The sequence below is a fragment of the Bos javanicus genome, chromosome 8 (assembly GCF_032452875.1).
Source record: "Bos javanicus breed banteng chromosome 8, ARS-OSU_banteng_1.0, whole genome shotgun sequence".
Lineage (NCBI taxonomy): Eukaryota > Metazoa > Chordata > Mammalia > Artiodactyla > Bovidae > Bos > Bos javanicus.
In genome coordinates this window covers 48,742,104-48,761,064 of record NC_083875.1, presented here as the reverse complement: position 1 = coordinate 48,761,064, position 18,961 = coordinate 48,742,104, and the positions used below count along the sequence as shown (strand labels likewise).

The following is an 18,961-nucleotide window of genomic DNA, read 5'->3' as shown; positions in this document are numbered from 1 at the left end:
AACCAAAACAGACTGCATCCACTTATAGGAATGATGGCCTAAATTGACAGTACTAGAGTTCTAAGTCACAGCTTGAAATCAGTCTATTTGACTATCCTTTCTGGTAAAAAGGTCTTAGTCAATCATACTCTTTAACTAAAAGTAATAAGAAGGTTATAAAAGTTAAACATAATTTAAACAGTTGACAGTTTTACTGACAAACCTGAAACACAGAATGTACAAAAAGGCCAAGAGTCAAAGGTAATTGTTATATTTCGGTTTGAGGAACTCAGTAAATAGTGGAGTTGTTAACAGAGTTGGGGAATACAGAAGGAGAAAAAGGTTTGAGCAAGACAAAAATTGAGTTATTTCTTTGTCATGTTAAGCTTTTTGATTTTCAAGAATAGAGGTCAAGTAGGTAGTTAAATATACAACAACTCTGCAGCTCAGGAGAGAGGCTGGCCTGGAGTTCCAAATCTGGAAGGCATCAGCATAAAGATAGTATTTAAAGTCATGGACTGAACTAAAAAATTATTTCAGGAGAATGCTAGAGAAGCAAATGCTGCCAGTCAAGTGAGTGAGGTGAGTACTGAGCATCACAAGGATTTGGCAGCGCAGAGATCAATGACCCTTGACAAGAGTGGTTTTCACAATGGTGTAGGTGGTGCTAGAGGTAAAGCACTCTCCTGCATTGGCAGGAGACATAAGAGACAAGTTCCATCCTTGGGTTGGGAAGACCCCTGGAGGAGGGCGTGGCAACCCACTTCAGTATTCTTGACTGAAGAATCCCATGCAAAGAGTCGGAAACAACTGAAGCAACTTAGAACGCAGGTGTGCAAAAACTATTTAAATGGGGATTGAAAAAAAATGGGAGGTAAAGAAATGGAGATCAAGAACTTTTCTATAAAGAAGAAGAAAGAAATAGGGTGGAGCTAGAAAAGAACAGGGATTCTATCTAAAGAGGATTTAAAAACAAACAAACAGAAATAACCCATTACAGATGGAAAGACTAATGACACAACAGAACATGGACAACTGAGGAGTCTTAAGCCTTTTAAATCACAAGGTAAGCTAGAATACATGAGCTCCACAGTGCAAGTAAAGGGACTAGTCTCTGGGAGGGCCAGGCACTTCATCCACTATACCAGGAAGGAGTGTGTAAGGGTACAGATGTGGGTAGTTTGGTAGATGTAATGGTGGATAGAAAGCTGGATCTAAGCAAGGTTAGGATTCTGTCAGGCAAGTACCACAGAAGGGAAGAAAAATAAGGGATTTGAAGAATATGCAAAAGAGCAGTTGTACTGATAGAACATGGTATCCATGCTGGATAAGGAGGGGAAAAAGGGCAAGGATGAGGTACAGTGAAAAGTGGGAAAGCTAATGCACGTTGAGTACCCAGTGGAATTTTAAAAAATTATTTGAGGAATAAGAAAACCAGATAAGTAGATGGTGGTCAGTTTCTGTTGTTTGTTCAAGTTTGTAAGAGGAGCAGTTACCAGCAATGAGGGTTTAATATTTGAACACGGGAAGAGATTTCTGAGGTGGGGGATATAGAAACTGAGAGATCAGATGTTTGATTATCCATGTGACGGTAGCAATCACTAAGTAAGATGGCAGGAAAATGAGGAAAGGCAGTGAGCTAGATACTCAAGAGGATATAAGGATAGATCTGGAGGAGATCAACAGTCTGATACCATGTATCTCAGAAGAGGTGGGGTTTTGAGCAAGGAAAACTTGAACTGAAGAAGTAAATGGGAAAAAGGGTTCTAAAGGATGGGTTGAAGATACAGAGTGAAAAAACATCGTTACTTAAAGACTACATGGAAACAGAGTTCCCAGGAAAAGTCAGGGCAAGAAAGTGAAAGAAATTTTATTTTCAACACTATGTCTCTGATGATAGTAAACTATCAATTCCAGAAGGCAAATTGGAATGGTTAGGGAAGACGGCATTGAAAAGTTCAAAGACTGCAAATTAGAATCTACACGAAGTCAAATGAGTATAAAATTTCCCAGCAATAATGGCCAACCTGGGAACCTTGATCACTAAAAAAATCAACCAAAACAAACTAATAAATACCTTTTCTAAGCTTCATGAGAGCAGTTCGGTATCTTTCAATAAACTCCCTTTTGGCTTAGCAATTAAAGAATCCTAATGATAATCACCAGATATGCAGATGACACCACCCTTATGGCAGAAAGTGAAGAGGAACTCAAAAGCCTCTTGATGAAAGTGAAAGTGGAGAGTGAAAAAGTTGGCTTAAAGCTCAACATTCAGAAAACGAAGATCATGGCATCCGGTCCCACCACTTCATGGGAAATAGATGGGGAAACAGTGGAAATGGTGTCAGACTTTATTTTTCTGGGCTCCAAAATCACTGCAGATGGTGACTGCAGCCATGAAATTAAAAGACGCTTACTCCTTGGAAGGAAAGTTATGACCAACCTAGATAGCATATTCAAAAGCAGAGACATTACTTTGCCAACAAAGGTTCGTCTAGTCAAGGCTACGGTTTTTCCTGTGGTCATGAATGGATGTGAGAGTTGGACTGTGAAGAAGGCTGAGCGCCGAAGAATTGATGCTTTTGAACTGTGGTGTTGGAGAAGACTCTTGAGAGTTCCTTGGACTGCAAGGAGATCCAACCAGTCCATTCTGAAGATCAGCCCTGGGATTTCTTTGGAAGGACTGATGCTGAAGCTGAAACTCCAGTCCTTTGGCCACCTCATGAGAAGAGTTGACTCACTGGAAAAGACTCTGATGCTGGGAGGGATTGGGGACAGGAGGAGAAGGGGACGACAGAGGATGAGATGACTGGATGGCATCACTGACTCGATGGATGTGAGTCTCAGTGAACTCCTGGAGTTGGTGATGGACAGGGAGGCTTGGCGTGCTGCGATTCACGGGGTCGCAAAGAGTCGGACACGACTGAGCAACTGATCTGATCTGATCTGATCATGTAGAGGGCCTTGCACACACAGACAAGGTGAGAAGAGGAATGTTTCTTTAATTCATTCAATGTATTTAAGTGCTATTTGCCCTGGAGTGATAGGGAAAATTTCAGAAAGGAATTTTAGGCATGCTAGCTATTCGTTTATCCCCTTCTCATTTCATTTCTTCCTTTCACAAAAGTCAGTGGTGAGCAAAAGACCAATAACAACTGAGAATGGAGTGAGCTGACAGCAAGGTTGTTCTGAGGATAAGCAAGGTTCTCTGTAAACTTGCCTGTGACCTCACAGTAACACTTCTGCAGGTGTGGAAAGAGTCCCACAGCTTAAAATAACAAATGCCTAATGAATGCTGCAGCAGCCCGTACCTCTCAGCCCTGAGGTTCTCTGTCCAATGGTGACACCCCAACTACACAGCTTTTCTCTAAACAGAAAATGACCCCGTTTGGGGAAGAGTTAATATCCACTATGACTCCTTCTCTCTCTCTCAGGTGAACTAATTTACCTAGATGAAGAATTCTGAGAATACTGTATTTCTAACACTGCAGTATTTACCTTCATGTAGAAAACAGTTGAAGAGACTTAGCAGCAGCAGCAGAAACAAGTGTTGACAATGTAATTATAAAATTTTATAATCCAACAGTGAGTACAGTACTATGCCTTAACACATAGACCAAATCAAAACAAAGTCATTTTAGTTGTCATTTATTACGCATAAAGTGAAATGTCTAAAACATACAGTTGATGTAGAAAAATTATATTGTAGCAGGCATTAAAACTAAGGAACTTGCAGGATCGATTTATTGATCCTGCCCAAGTGTAGGCACCTTGGAATTGTAGGTAAATCAAATATCCCAAAACATGGATGAGATTATTTTGTGTAAAAGATAGAGAACACAGTACTTAAAAATATTCAAAGTAGTGAATACTCACTAGCACTGACTTTTTAAAAAAATTTTAAAGACTTTTAATTAGTACAAAATTCCTACATATTATAATGCTCAGTACATCATAGATTAAATTACCTTGTCAAGTAAAAAAGTATGCTGAATATAATAAGAAGGGAACTGGGGGAGGATACTTTTAACTTAAATCCATGTTGGATCATAGAGAAAGCAAAGGAATTCCAGAAAAACATCTACTTCTGCTTCATTGACTACACTCCAGCCTTTGACTGTGTGGATCACAACAAACTGTGGAAAATTCTTAAAAAGATGGGAATACCAGACCACCTTACCTGCCTTCTGAGAAACCTATATGTGAGTCAAGAAGCAAGAGTTAGAACTGGACATGCAGCAAGAGACTGGTTCAAAATTGGGAAAGGAGTACATCAAGGCTGTATTCAGTCACCTTGTTTATTTAACTTCTATGCAGGGAACATCATGTGAAATGCCAGACTGGATGAATCACAAACTGGAATCAAGATTGCGGGAGAAATAACAACCTCAGATATGCCAGTGATACCACTAATGGCAGAAAACAAAGAGGAACTAAAGAGCCTCTTGATGAGGTAAAAGAGGAGAGTGAAAAAGTTGGCTTAAAACTCAACATTCAGAAAACTAAGATGATGGCATCTGGTCCCATCACTTCATGGGAAATAGAGGGGAAAAGTGGAAAGAGTGACATTTTATTTTCCTGGGCTCCAAAATCACTGTAGACGGTGACTGCAGCCATGAAATTAAAAGATGTCTGCTTCTTAGAAGAAAAGTTATGATCAACCTAGACAGCATATTAAAAAAGCAGCGACATTACTTTGCTGACAAAGGTCTGTCTAGTCAAAGCTATGCTATGGTGTTTCCAGTAGTCATGTATGGATGTGAGAGTTGGCCTATAAAGAAAGCTGAGCACCGAAGAATTGATGCTTTTGAACTGTGGTGTTGGAGGACTAAATCAATCCTGAATGTTCATTGCAAGGACTGATGCTGAAGCTGAAGCTCCAATACTTTGGCCACCTGATGCAAGGAGCCAGCTCTTTGGAAAAGATCTTGATGTTGGGAAAGACTGAGGGCAGGAGAAGAAGGGGGTGACAGAGGATGAGATGGTTGGATGGCATCACTGACTCAATGGACATGAGTCTGAGCAAACTCCGAGAGAAAGCGAATGGACAGGACAGCCTGGCACACTGCAGTTCATGGGGTCACAAAAAGTCAGACACGTCTTAGCAACTAAACAACATGTAATAGACAGCATTGGTGAATATACCAAGAACATTTCCCAATTTGGAAAAAAGATCAAAAGGAGTCCCAGGTGATCTCCAGAGTGCCAAAGATGGTTACCTTACAACTATAATGGAAACCATTGCCAAGCTGAAGATTTATTTAATGGCTACTCACTTCTTTAAACTTTAATTGTTGAAACTCACAGATTAGGAAATAACATTTATTCTCATACTGGCACTTTATCTCTCATACCAAAATTACTCACACCAGAGATTACCTAAACCAATATGAGACCGTTTCCTAAAGCACAGCATATTTGGGCTAGAGGAGATAAGACAAAGATCCCATATCACTTGAGCCCAAGCTACCCTGAACAAAACGAGCCTTACCACTAGTCCCCTTTTCCACAATAGGGTTTTATTCACTCATCTTACAGAGCAGGCATCATGGCCAACTAAATTACTATGACTCGACCCTGTTCAATAAGATCCAGACTCAGTAATCTTATGAACAAGATCAGTTTTCGTTTGGTTTTTTGTTTGTTTTTTATTTTTGGCCACACCACATGGCTTTTGGGATCTTAGTTCCTGAACCAGGGATCAAATCCAGGCCCTCGGCACTGCAAGCACAGAGTCCTAATCACTGGACCACCAGGGAATTCCCAAGATCCACTTTGTAACGATCATCTGAATTCCTCTTACAGAGAGACAATACTTAAGTGTCATGACTGGAGTTTGTAAATAAAAGCTTACAAGCTTACAAAATATTAGAAGACAACTACTAGAATTATTTTGACTTGTGGTTAGCTAAGATATTCAGTATGTTAGAATGCTGACCTGTCATTTGTTTTTATAGAGAAGTTAATAAAATAGTTTTCTTTTTAAAAAAATACTGATAATAGGCAGTGTTTCTACAATGTGCCCAAACAAAAAAGCAAACAACAAAAACAGAACTTTACAATATTTGAGTGGTTAATCAGTCATTTTACTATAATATCTATTTTTAATTGATGTAAAATTTATGTATCATGCACAGACCTTCAAGGCTCAATTCAATGCGCTTCAATAAGTGCTTTGTGATCTTCATGTTTCCATCACTCCAGAAAGTTGTCTTGAGCCCCTTCCAGTCAATTCCCCCACCACCCAAGGCAAACTACTGTTCAGATTTCTATAGATGTGAGAAATACCCAACTTCCTTCCCTTCACACAATGTTTCTGAGACTTATCTACATGTCTGCCATCTATCAGGAGCTTTTAAAAAACAGCAGAGTAGTATTTCTCTGTTAAACAGATAAACACAATCTGTTTATCTATTCTCTTGTTGAAGGATATTTGTATTTTTTTATTTGTTGGGCTATTGTGAATAAAGGTGCTTGTAAACATAGAATCCTGTTCTGCTGTATAAATGTAATCATATCACCTTTAAACTTCTGTCTAAACCAGAAGCTGAGGGACCTGACAGAACTAGCATCTGTTTCCACACAAAATGAGTGAGAAGAGCCCTATCCCTGCTCCACAGCCCTGGCTGACTAGACGGGACCCACTCCAATCCAACCAGCCTACACCTGTGTTATGTGACACTCCAGGGGCAACACTTTGCAAGGAGAGACGCCTTCCCTGGAACATTTCAAACAGGCAGTGTTTAGGGTCAGTGGCACTAAAGCTCGTCTCTGTTCCAACCCTAATCTAATGTTACAATGCCCCTACTACAGACAAAAACACAGTCTTAAAAAACAACAGCCAACACACATACACTAAAAGGGGCTTTTGATTTACCTGTTCTTTTCGGTCTCCCAGCACAGACCTCACCTAATCAATGGATAGCCACATACTAGTAACACAATTCTGGGCACTCATTTCCCAATAGGCAAAACTGGGAAAATTGTAGCATCTGTCTTAGGGTTATTTTGAAGATCAAATTAGATAATCTAGATCAAGTATTCACAGTTGCTAATACACTTAAGTACAAAGCATTAGCTATTATTAACAAAACCTCATTTCCAAAACTAATTACAGAATATAGCCTCAGATTTTCCTTTTCCTTTTCAAGGTAATAACAAGAGTTTCCTGAAAGGGATGTGTTCCCCTGCTCCAAATTACTTCACGTTAAATGTGTTCCCCGCCAAATTAATTCAAGTGCAACTGGCGTTATGTAAACCAAAGTGCACAGCCAAGCAAGTTTTGGCTAAATCACTTTTTTTAATCTGCAAAACGTCTAAGTAACGTACACTGGCGGTTTAAGTCACTAAGTCATATCCGACTCTTGCGACCCCATGGACTGTAGCCTGCCAGACTCCTCTGTCCATGGGATTCTGCAGGCAAGAATACTGGAGAGGGTTGCCATTTCCTTCTCCAGGGGATCTTCCTGACCCAGGGATAGAACCCAGATCTCCTGTGTTGCAGGCACTATTACCCCCTAAAAGTGAGATCTAGTACTGACCACAAAACTGACTCCTGCCCCATCAATAAGATCATGTGATCCTGGGGTTCTAAGGCTTTCGAACATGCTAGTGAAAACAATGTTGACTACACGTATGAAACAAATAGCATCCTTAAGAAGATGATATATGCTCTTCCCATTTCACTCAGTTAAATGCTATCCATCCTTCAGATCTCAGGGAAGCTTTCTTAAACCCTCCTAACTTAATCAAGACTTTCTGCTAGACACTCTCAAGGTTCCCTTGGACTTTTCCTTCACAGCTCTTACTTCCATTCATATTTAACATACTCAAAAGATTACTTAATGCCTGTCACCTTACCCACCAAACTATATGCTTCAATTAAAGGCCTGGCTGTATATTACACTCAACCTTATACCCCTAGTATCTACCACAATGTTTCGTACCATATAAATGATGTGGAACAAATAACATGAATACAAGAATTTCATTGCAGCTTCATTTGTCACAGTGAAAATTTGAAAACAACTCAAAAGTTTACTAATAGGAAAAGTAATTAAGCTTCTACATATGTAAGACAGAATAGTACACAACCATTAAAAAAGAAAGAGCTTAATCTCTATGTTCTGACATACCCAATCTTCCTAATGAAAAAGGAGAAATGTATTTTATTTCATATGTACTATATTGTGCTTAGATGTCTAAAAACACACACATCAAACTGTTAACAATGACTACATCTGAAGACGAACAGGCCTGGAAAAAGGTACTTTCACTTACTTTACACATTTCTGTGTTTCAGTATTTTTCAACAAACATTTCTAATCAACTTTTTATGCTTTGAGCAACTGCAAGTCCATATAAATGATCATACACTGATGTTTAGTGCATATTTATATCACTATTTCTTAAAAATATTTCTTGTAATCATCTCCGCAGAAACTGAGAGAGGAAGGTAACACAAAAGATAATATCAGCCCCTGTAGCATAGGTTAACAGCTGTATGTAAACTGTCTAAATCACAGAGCAAAATAAACACAACAGGAGCTACAATGTGGGTCTGTTTTCTTGGTCCAAGGTTCCTTCCACTACACATCAGTGCCTTTCCAGTAAGGGACACAAGCCTGTCTTGATATAATCAATGTTTTAGTACCAAGGACTAGAAGAGATATGAAACTACTCCCATTTCCACCCACCTTTGCAAGTCACGAGAGGGTACTGCAGACCAATGGCCATAGAGGCTTCTTTTAATAACCCCAGAGAAAGGGAGGTTATAAAATTCTAGTGCATGCTAATCACTATTAGACAATTCCCTTATGTTGAGCTGAAACCTGTCTCTTTTACTTTGACTCACTGGTTCAAGTTTGGCATTTGGAATGCCAAGCTTCTCTCCTCTTTGAGAATATATTTAAGACAACTATCATCTGTGTCTTTTTGGGATACTGTCTGAAATTTATAAGCTGTTCTTCAATAAAACATCTCATTATCCAACTTTTAACTTCAGTCTTGATAAACTACTTGGCAGAGGAAAAGGGGAACTATCCTGCAAGACTCCCACAAAATAATGAGGTACAAAGTAGTCAGTTGTTACTATAATCCTCCATGGAGAGTTACAGAGAACCATGCACATCTTAGCACTCCTTTGTTAGAGTCAAACACCTTTCTGGTGTAAAGCACAGGAATGAAGACACCGTCAGATGCTTACAAAAAAATCCTGGCTTTCGACAGCTGAACATAGCTGGTTCAAGAATTTGCCATGAATACAGTGGCATTCCTTACTATACCTCCGTAAGACACAGGAACAATCAACCTGATGATCCTTTCTCAGTAAAATATTTCTTGCTGTTTTTGTTAGCACCTTCAATAACAAAGCACCTGGTGGTTCCACCAATGTACAAATGAGACTTCCTCACAACTTAATAGAGACAAAGCAATGAATGATAAAAGTAATAAACAGAATGAAACTTATCAACTGAACTTGAGATGCATGAAAAGATTTGAAACCATAATGACAAGGTTGTTAGATAATACTAGAAAACACACAATGAAAAGTACAGGAAGTCCAGGAAGAAGTGCTAGGACAAGAAGTACAAGTTCCAGAAGCCTTGTACTTACAAGGACAAGAAGCACAGTAAGCTACACTGCCGCTACTTATTAAACAGGGCTTCCCTGGTGGCTCAGATGGTAAAGAATCAGCCTCAATCCCTGGATGAGGATGATCCCCTGGAGAAGGTAATCGCAACACACTGCAGTATTCTTGCCTGGAGAATCCCATGGACTGGCAGGCTAATGGGGTTGCAAAGAGTCAGTAACACTTTCACTTATTAAACAAACTGCTTTTTATCACCTGATGAAAAACAATAGAAGTAAATGCTTGTACAAAAACTTAGAGTAAGAATACAGGACAAGACAGACATCTATTTGGAACAGCACAGCTTTTTACTCTGTTTTACCTATTGATGACAGGCACAAACTTGGTAAAGTCTTCCCAAATGTTGCTCCAGGTTTTCCTTCTGAATTCGAACCAAATTAAGAGCAAGGAGAGGGCCTCTGAGCATCCAATCAAAAATAATCCCCCCTACTCTTCACTCAACTGTGCTTCCCTTCATCAGAATTTATAATTATACATCTCTGTGCTTATTGTCCCATGACCCAGAAAACCGTAAGTTCCTTGAAGTCAACTCTTTTGAACACTGTATACACATGTAATAGGTCCTTGAACAGGAGAGATGCCCCTTAAATATCTGTATAGTGAAAATAGAAAGAGGAAAGGAAAAGGAAGTCCCTGGGTACCCTAAACAGTCATTTTGCTTTTGTAGCTAATGTTGGGAGAAGGCAATGGCAGCCCACTCCAGTACTCTTGCCTGGAAAATCCCATGGATGGAGGAGCCTGGTAGGCTTCAGTCCATGGGGTCGCTAAGAGTCGGACACGACTGAGGGACTTCACTTTCACTTTCATGCATTGGAGAAGGAAATGGCAACCCACTCCAGTGTTCTTGCCTGGAGAATCCCAGGGAAGGGGGAGCCTGGTGGGCTGCCGTCTATAGGGTCGCACCGAGTCGGACAGGACTGAAACGACTTAGCAGCAGCAGCAGCAGCTAATGTTGAGAAATTAATCACCTGTCGGACACTAATTATGATCCAGATTATTCATATACATGGATTTACTTTAACTTCACAATAATACTGGCAGGTTTCTCATTTGTGATCAAAGTAAGACTCAAAGAAACTAAATATTACATAACTTGCTTAAGCCATACATCTAGCAAATCTGGGCTCCAGTTTATGTTAATATCAGGTTTACCTGATATACTGGAGGCTGCCCCCAAGCTGCTCTTGTCTTCGATTATCTCCACTCCTTACAGCTAAGGGAGGAGGGGGAAATACTTAACAGCAAATCAGTAGGTGCATATAACCCAAGACTTTTGGCTATCTATTCAGTCTGAATTTGCTTCCAGCTTAAAGAAATCTTCTAAAGAAATATAAACAGCAAAACAAGCATTTTTACATTGATCAAATAATTTGATTCTCAAAACAATCTTACAAATGAGAGAGAAATTCCCACTGTGTTGGTGCAGATACTAGGGCTAAGAGCCCTTAAGAACTTTGACACTCTCCCTACAAACCTATGGGCCTGGGGTTTTCCAAAAAGAAATAGTGACTGCATAGACTTGGTGCATCCTTTGAAAAAAGACACTCGCGCCATAAACGTCGTTTTCCTACTGCAAATATGTAATCCAGATTGGGAACGTTCAACGACGCGATTTTCCCATTGCATTTTAAATTTGATGAGGGTCCCGTTCACTTTATACAATTAGTTAAATGTTGACTGCCAAATATAAATATTTACGAGGAGACAACACATGCAGGTCAAAGAAAGGACGTGGGAATATCATTTTAGAAAGGGCTGCAGTGCAGCCAAAACTCCGGGCTGCGGTCCACATTTGGCTTCGCCAACTCCTCCTTCTCTCCCCTCCACTGAACCATTCCTCCCTGGAGTCAGATTTAGTGCAACAGGCAGGTTCCTACCTTGGTCTGAACACTCTTATCAAACTTGTCATTTTTGAAGCTAAAAGTATTCTGGTGCCTCTGAGGCCTGGAACGAGTCACGTTCCCTTTCTGTGAGCTCATCGCAGAAACGACAATCGCCTCGTTCTGGGACAAGGAAGGTGCAGGCAAGAGTAAGTTGCGAGGAACTATCCCACGGAGCTCACGCTTCTACTACTGACCCGGAAGGAACTTAACCAGCCTGTCTGTCCCCGCCCCCGGCCTACCCACGTGACTCCTCGAGGGGGTCAAAGGACACCCTCAGGCCTCTCAGCCTCCTCAAGGCCCTTTTAAAACCGCCCAGTCTCGATCCTTCCCCCTTCGCTCAGCCTCTCTCTCTCAATCCCGGCGTAAAAATCCCGCTGTCTTCGAAGCGAGAATTCCCCCATTGGTCCGAATGTGGCAGTCCATCAAAGTCGAGGGGCGGGGAGGCCTTGCTTCTATTGGCTCTCCTTTTCCGCAATCCCCGCCTCCTGCCGACTCTGCTCAGCCTCTCCGGAGCGCTACACCTCCGGGTTGCTTGTGATTGGTGGAAGTCGGGCTAAACTAGACTCCGTCCCTCCCCCTGCCCGCTCGCAGGCTGGAGCCGGGGTCAGCTTTGGCATCTTCCTACAGTCAGTGACCAACTCCTAGCTTAGTGAGCTCTCCGCAAACCCCAGGTTTTCCCTTCCAGCCTCCCGCCACGAGAGCGAGCCCCGCGGCCATCAGGCTGTAGGGGAGCGAAGAAAAGAGAATTAGAAAAAAGAAAAGATCTGGCTGGGTCTGGGTGGTGTCTGCAGTGCCAGAAAGGGAGGTGGCGGCGGCTGCGGCAGCTGCGACCACGGCCGCGCGGGACGTGAGGCCCAAGAGCAGCCGACCGCGGCGGCGGAGGCGGCCGCTCCAGCGCCTCGCGCCGGGGCCGTTAGTCAGCAGAACGCGAGCCCGTGTGGAGGAACAGGGTCGGCGCGAGGCGAGACTCAGGAGCTTAAGCCGGCCCCCTCGGGCGCCGCCGTCCTTCCACGTCCCGGCGCCGGGGGCTGCAGCCCTCTTCCCGGCTTCTCGGCCGGGCCCGCCCGCAGGCGGGCAGAGTCCGGCAGCGGCAGCAGCAGCAGCAGCGTGGATCGCGCCTCGCAGAGGACAGCGCGGCGGCAGAGGTTCCCTCCCGGCCCTTTCAGCCTGACGCCTTGGCTGCGGCCCTCAGGTGCAGGTGCGTGGGGCCGCGGCGGGGAGGTGGGGGCCTGGGCTCTGCGGCCGGGCTGGAGGAGGGGGCGCTGGGCCGGGAGACGCAGCGCGGGAGGGACGAGCCGGGGCCGGGCGGGGGGAGGGGAACGGGAGGCGTCTTTGTTGTTGGCGACCGGGATTCCTCTAGGCGCTGGGAAAGGCTCAGAAGCCACTCCCGATCGGATCTGGGATTTTGAGAAGATTGTCTGTTGGTTCGGTGAAGGGGAGAGGTAGGAAAGTCTTTGCGGTCGATGAGGCTGCGGGAGTCGGAGGGCGGGAGAGGGACGGACAGATCGATTGGGGAAGGTTTTGGGTCCTCCTTGCAGAGAAGTCTCATTTCATTTTTTGCTCTTCTCCCTTGGACGGAAAGATGGGGTCAGGTTCACATTCCCACCCTCGCTCATTGTGAAATTCGCGTCGCCTGAAAACTGTCTCCTGAATGTCCTCGAATGTGCCAGCCTTCATTTTTAGATCGAATCATGCCGGGTCCTTGGTGATTTGTGTGTTCTGGTCCGGCCTTTCTAGGGTCTTTTTCTCTCGGTGATCGAGCTTCACTCGAACTCTAGGATAAGCTCACCAGGAATTGTTTTTGAATTGAAAAATTAGTGTTTTGTTGAAATTTTTTGAACCCTGAAACGAAAAGTTCTGTCAAGTTAGGTTGTACTGTTGTGAAGAGGTGTTTTAAAGAGAGTTTAACCCTGGCTTTTTTTTTTTTTTTTTTTTTTAAAGAAATGTTCAGAGCTTTGATCCATGGTGATTTCTGCCAATGCCAGGACACAACTTTCTAAAACGACACGTTGATTTATCAAAGTCAGTGTGAACTGTATTTGTTAAGCAGAAGAGTGAGTAACGGAATGCAGGGAGGGTGACCTTTAATTTTTTGCTCTTAGCTTATGAAAAGGTATTCATGTTTAATAGTTTTTTTGTGATATACAGTTCTTGATCCGCAAGATAATTCATTGATTCTTTTTTTTAAGGCTCCAGTAAGTAAAAAGAATTTTGGAGTTCTTGTGTCAGCGTTTAAAACTACCTAATGAATCTGAGTAAAAAGTCAGGTACATGTTGTAATAACATTCATCTGTTTACATTAACAAGAAGACGTAATAAAATGAGGGTTTTTTGGTAAAGAGTTTGTCTCATATGTTTATAGCATAAACTCATTTGGATGATTTATCTAATATCTAATCGTAGCCAATATTTTGGTAATTATCATAATTGACAGTGTTCTAATTGGGTACCCAGTTCTTTGCTTGTTGGAAGTAGGGGTGGAGGCTGACTTAGAGAAGAGCAGTGGAGATAGCCATGCTTCAACTTAAAAAGGAATTAAGGTCCCTGTTGGGCAATAATTACTATATTACTTGAGATCCAGGAAGAAATAAATAGCACTCTCACCCATATTTTGACCTCGCTTTTCTCCTACTCTAGTATTAATAAGGTTAATTGGCAAGGATAGGATTAGATTTTTAGCAGGCTAGGCAGTTTTAATTTTGTCTCTTGCTGTGCAGTACTGTAGTTGATCAGTGGCTTGCTCCTTGAGTATCTTTGCCGGTTTTGAAATGTGTATGACCTCTGACAAAGAATATTCTATTTCCTGTGACAAACAGAATTACCATAAAGCATCATGGCAATGTAATGTTTTGGGCAATTTACTGAACACAGAAGAACTAGGCAATTAGTGTCTGTTCCAAGTTTTGTCACTGAATTGGTCTACAACTCCAGGCATGCTATCTCACATCTGAGTCAGTTTCTCCATCTGTGATATAGGGCTAATAAAATGTGCCACCTGCTCACTGTGAGGAAAGGGCAGTGAGAACCAACAGTTCTTCTGGTTATGTTACATTGGTTGTTTTCGTGAATAACAGTACTTTTTAATGCAATTCTCTAAGTTTGTTTTCGTATTATGAATTTCAGTTTCTTGGTGAAGAATTAGGATAAACATAGTTATAATAGGGAGGCTCTATCCATATGCTATCACTTAGGAATGATAAACTCTAATTTTCTCCAGTGTTAAGAATATATAATTTGGTGTCATATCTTTAGAATCAGTGATGACAAGAAAGTAGGGTGATAGATTGAGTTGGTTGATTTACTGATAGATTTTATTTCTACTATATCCAAGGTTTTGCTCTTAATTCTCAAAAATTACTCCTACTTTTCCTATGCTGTTAAAGATTTCTCGCATACCAATATGCCTCTCAAACCCAGACTTCTGAGTCGGAGAGGAAAAATGATGCTTTATGACTTTATTACAAATGAAGCCTAGAGAAGTTTAATTATTTGAATTGTCTAAAGCTACACAATTTTTAAGAACCAGAACTGAGACTTGAATCTGGGTCTCCTGACTTCTGATTCTGAGTCCTTTCCTTTGGAGCAGTGTTTTCCAAACTTCTGTCTAGGAAGTTTTTGCCAATTCAGGTGAAGTGAAAAATAAGATAGTACTAGAAGTACTGTTAACTTATAACATAATGAATATTCATGCACTCATTACTCAGTTGGAAAGTTATAACTACAAAACAAAGCTTCCCCTATACTTGGTACCCCTCTTAAATCCTATTTCCACACTCCCGACAACAAACCCCAAATTGACATGTATCCTTCCTATCCGTGTGTTTATACGTTACTACATTCCTTTATATCCATGAGCATTATATGGTTTTTCTTTTATTGGTTTAAGACTGTTTAAGTATGGTTTTTATATCTGTAGCTTGCTTTCTTCACTGAACAAGCCAAGATTTATCTGTGCTGATTCTGGTAGCTCTAGTTTATTATTACTGTCATTTGGTATGTGTTTTATTACGTGACTGTATCACGTTTCTGTTAGTGATTTTAGTGGTTTCCAGTTGTTTTCTTATTAAACACAGCATAGGGAATATTCTTGTATATGTTTATTTAGGTAAAGTGGAAGACTTCCTGCAGAGTGGCTCTTGAACCTATATCTCATTTTTATACAAATATTTTACAACCTCCCCAATACTGTCCTAAATGAAATTCATAATAATAAACTTCAGTTGGTATTTTAAATAAAGTAATATGCTTACTAAAATAAAGAAATAATTTATAACAAAGTAATGTATTGCACTGTGAAATGCTGAGGTTCACCCACATTGTAATCTTGCTACCAAGTGTAATAATAGACCAAAAACATCAGAATTCTGGGGGTTGGTTAGAAATCAGAACCTCAGGTCCTACCCTAATTACTAAGATGCTGAATGTTAACAGGATTCCCAGGTGAACTGAGTGTACCTAGAAGTCTAAGAAGCGCTGCTAGAAGACATAGTAGTAGTCAGATACTTTAAACAGATGGGATCACCTTGACTAGGACAGCTGCAAAAGTAGATTAAACACATGTGTTTAGTTGGCCACTGGAATAGCGATAGAGGGATTTGATTTGATAAGTTTCTGAAATAACTATAATTTCAGTAAAGTTTGAACAGAAATAAAAATGCAGTCTTCTCTCTTTACACGGGGGTTGCACTCTTTTACATCTTAATCTTTGTTAAAACAATGCAACTATACTTTGTGTTAAGTCCTATTTATTAATATCTGACCTTAGTTTTTCGTTCTGGTCCCTTAAATGAGTGTCCAGCAGAATGTTCAGAAGTCACTGGACATGGGGCAGCATTATCTTTACATACCACAAGTGTGTCGTGTCCCTGGCATCTATTGAGTAGTGCCCCCCATTTGTTACAACTAAAAAGCCATTATTGAGAAAGATTGCCCTGGGATATAAATCTATCAATAGTATCAGACTGCTGGAACATAGGATAGGAGCTGCTTCTTCACCTTCATTAGATACAATCAGTTTTCTCTCCAGAGTATATCAGTAATGAATGAAAGGATCTGTTTCTCCACCTTCCAAGTACTTCAGTTCAGTCACTCAGTTGTGTCCAACTCTTTGCAACCCCATGAACCGCAGCATGCCAGGCCTCCCTGTCCATTAACAACTCGTGGAGTTTACCCAAACTCATGTCCATTGAGTCAGTGATGCCATCTAACCATCTCATCCTCCGTTGTCCCCTTCTCCTCCTGCCTTCAGTCTTTCTCAGCATCTTTTCAAATGAGTCCTCTCTTCGCATCAAGTGGCCAAAGTATTGGCGTTTCAGCTTCAGCATCAGTCCTTCCAATGAACACCCAGGACTAATTTCCTTTAGGATGGACTGGTTGGATCTCCTTGCAGTCCAAGAGACTCTCAAGAGTCTTCTCCAACACCACAGTTCAAAAGCATCAATTCTTCGGCACTCAGCTTTTTTTATACTCCAACTCTCACATCCATACATGACTACTGGAAAAACCACAGCCTTGACTAGACGGACCTTTGTTGGCAAAGTAATGTCTCTGCTTTTGAATATGCTATCTAGGTTGGTCATAACTTTCCTCCCAAGGAGTAAACGTCTTTTAATTTCATGCATGCGGTCACCATCTGCAGCGATTTTGGAGCCCCCAAAAATAAAGTCTTTTATGGTTTCCACTGTTTCCCCATCTGTTTGCCATGAAGTGATGGGACCGGATGCCATGATCTTAGTTTTCTGCATGTTGAGCTTTAAGCCAACTTTTTCACTCTCCTCTTTCATTTTTATCAGGAGTCTCTTTAGTTCTTCTTCACTTTCTCCCATAAGGGTGGTGTCATCTGCATATGTGAGGTTATTGATATTTCTTCCGGCGCTCTTGATTCCAGCTTGTGCTTCCTCCAGCCCAGCATTTCGCAGGATGTACTCTACCTATAAGTTAAACAAGCAGGGTGACACTTTTCCTATTTGGAACCAGTCTGTTGTTCCATGTCCAGTTCTAACTGTTGCTTTCTGACCTGCATGTAGGTTTCTCAAGAGTCAGGTCAGGTGGTCTGGTATTCCCATCTCTTTCAGAATTTTCCAGTTTGTTGTGATCCACACAGTCAAAGGCTTTGGCATAGTCAAAAAAGCAGCAGTACATGTTTTTCTGGAACTCTCTTGCTTTTTCAATAATCCAGTGAATGTTGGCAATTTGATCTCTGGTTCCTCTGCCTTTGCTAAAACCAGCTTGAACATCTGGAAGTCATGGTTCATGCATTGCTGAAGCCTGGCTTGGAGAATTTTGAGCATTACTTTACTAGTGTGTGAATGAGTGCAATTGTGCGGTAGTTTGAGCATTCTTTGGCATTGCCTTTCTTTGGGATTGGAATGAAAACTGACATTTTCCAATCCTGTGGCCACTGCTGAGTTTTCCAAATTTGCTGACATGGTGAGTGCAGCACTTTCACAGCATTGTCTTCTAGGATTTGAAATAGCTCAACTGGAATTCCATAACTACCCCTAACTTTGTTTGTAGTGATGCTTTCTAAGGCCCACTTGACTTCACATTCCAGGATGTCTGGCTCTAGGTGAGTGATCGCACCATCGTGATTATCTGGGTCGTGAAGATCTTTTTGGTACAGTTCTTCTGTGTATTCTTGCCACCTCTTCTTAATATCCTCTGCTTCTTTTAGGTCCATGCCATTTTTGTCCTCATTGAGCCCATCTTTGCATAAAATGTTCCTTTGGTATCTCTAATTTTCTTGAAGAGATCTCTAGTCTTTCCTAATCTATTGTTTTCCTCTATTTCTTTGCTTTGATCGCTGAGGAAGGCTTTCTTAACTCTCCTTGCTATTGTTTGGAACTCTGCATTCAAATAGGTATATCTTTCCTTTTCTCCTTTGCTTTTCACTTCTCTTCTTTTCACAGCTATTTGTAAGCCTCCTCAGACACCCATTTTGCTTTTTTGCATTTCCTTTTCTTGGGGATGGTCTTGATTCCTGTCTCCTGTATATTGTCACAAACCTCCGTCCATAGTTCATCAGGCACTCTGTCCATCAGATCTGGTCCTTAAATCTATTTGTCACTTCCACTGTATAATCATAAGGGATTTGATTTAGGTCATACCTGAATGGTCTAGTGGTTTTCCCCACTTTCTTCAATTTAAGTCTGAATTTGGCAATAAGGAGTTCATGAATGAGCCACAGTCAGCTCCCGATCTTGTTTTTGCTAACTGTATAGAGCTTCTCCATTTTGGCTGCAAAGAATATAATCAATACGGTTTCAGTGTTCACCATTTGGTGATGTCCATGTGTAGAGTCTTCTCTTGTGTTGTTGGAAGAGGGTGTCTGCCATGACCAGTGCATTCTCTTGGTAAATCTCTGTTAGCCTTTGCCCTGTCTCATTCTCTACTCCAAGGTCAAATTTGCCTGTTACTCTAGGTATTTCTTGACTTTTACTTTAGCATT

General features: G+C 41.4%; 2 protein-coding genes across 4 annotated transcripts in view; one reads left to right on the top strand and one right to left on the bottom strand.

Moving 5' to 3' along the window:
- Positions 1-11,709, bottom strand: part of C8H9orf85 (chromosome 8 C9orf85 homolog) — a 61,702-nt gene extending 49,993 nt beyond the window's left edge. Inside the window, exon 1 of one of the 2 annotated variants that reach the window (XM_061425541.1) lies at positions 11,509-11,709. In XM_061425541.1, coding sequence (XP_061281525.1) covers positions 11,509-11,610 — 102 coding nt within the window. In that variant the 5' untranslated portion in view covers positions 11,611-11,709. The remainder of the gene's footprint in view (positions 1-11,508) is intronic. The other variant, XM_061425542.1, reaches the window with a different exon arrangement.
- A 139-nt stretch (positions 11,710-11,848) lies between these two features.
- ABHD17B (abhydrolase domain containing 17B, depalmitoylase) overlaps positions 11,849-18,961 on the top strand; it is a 49,144-nt gene continuing 42,031 nt past the window's right edge. Inside the window, exon 1 of one of the 2 annotated variants that reach the window (XM_061425538.1) lies at positions 11,849-12,712. The gene's annotated coding sequence lies outside the window, so the exon portion shown is untranslated. Of the gene's footprint in view, positions 12,713-12,832; positions 12,957-18,961 lie in introns of those variants that run through there. The other variant, XM_061425539.1, reaches the window with a different exon arrangement.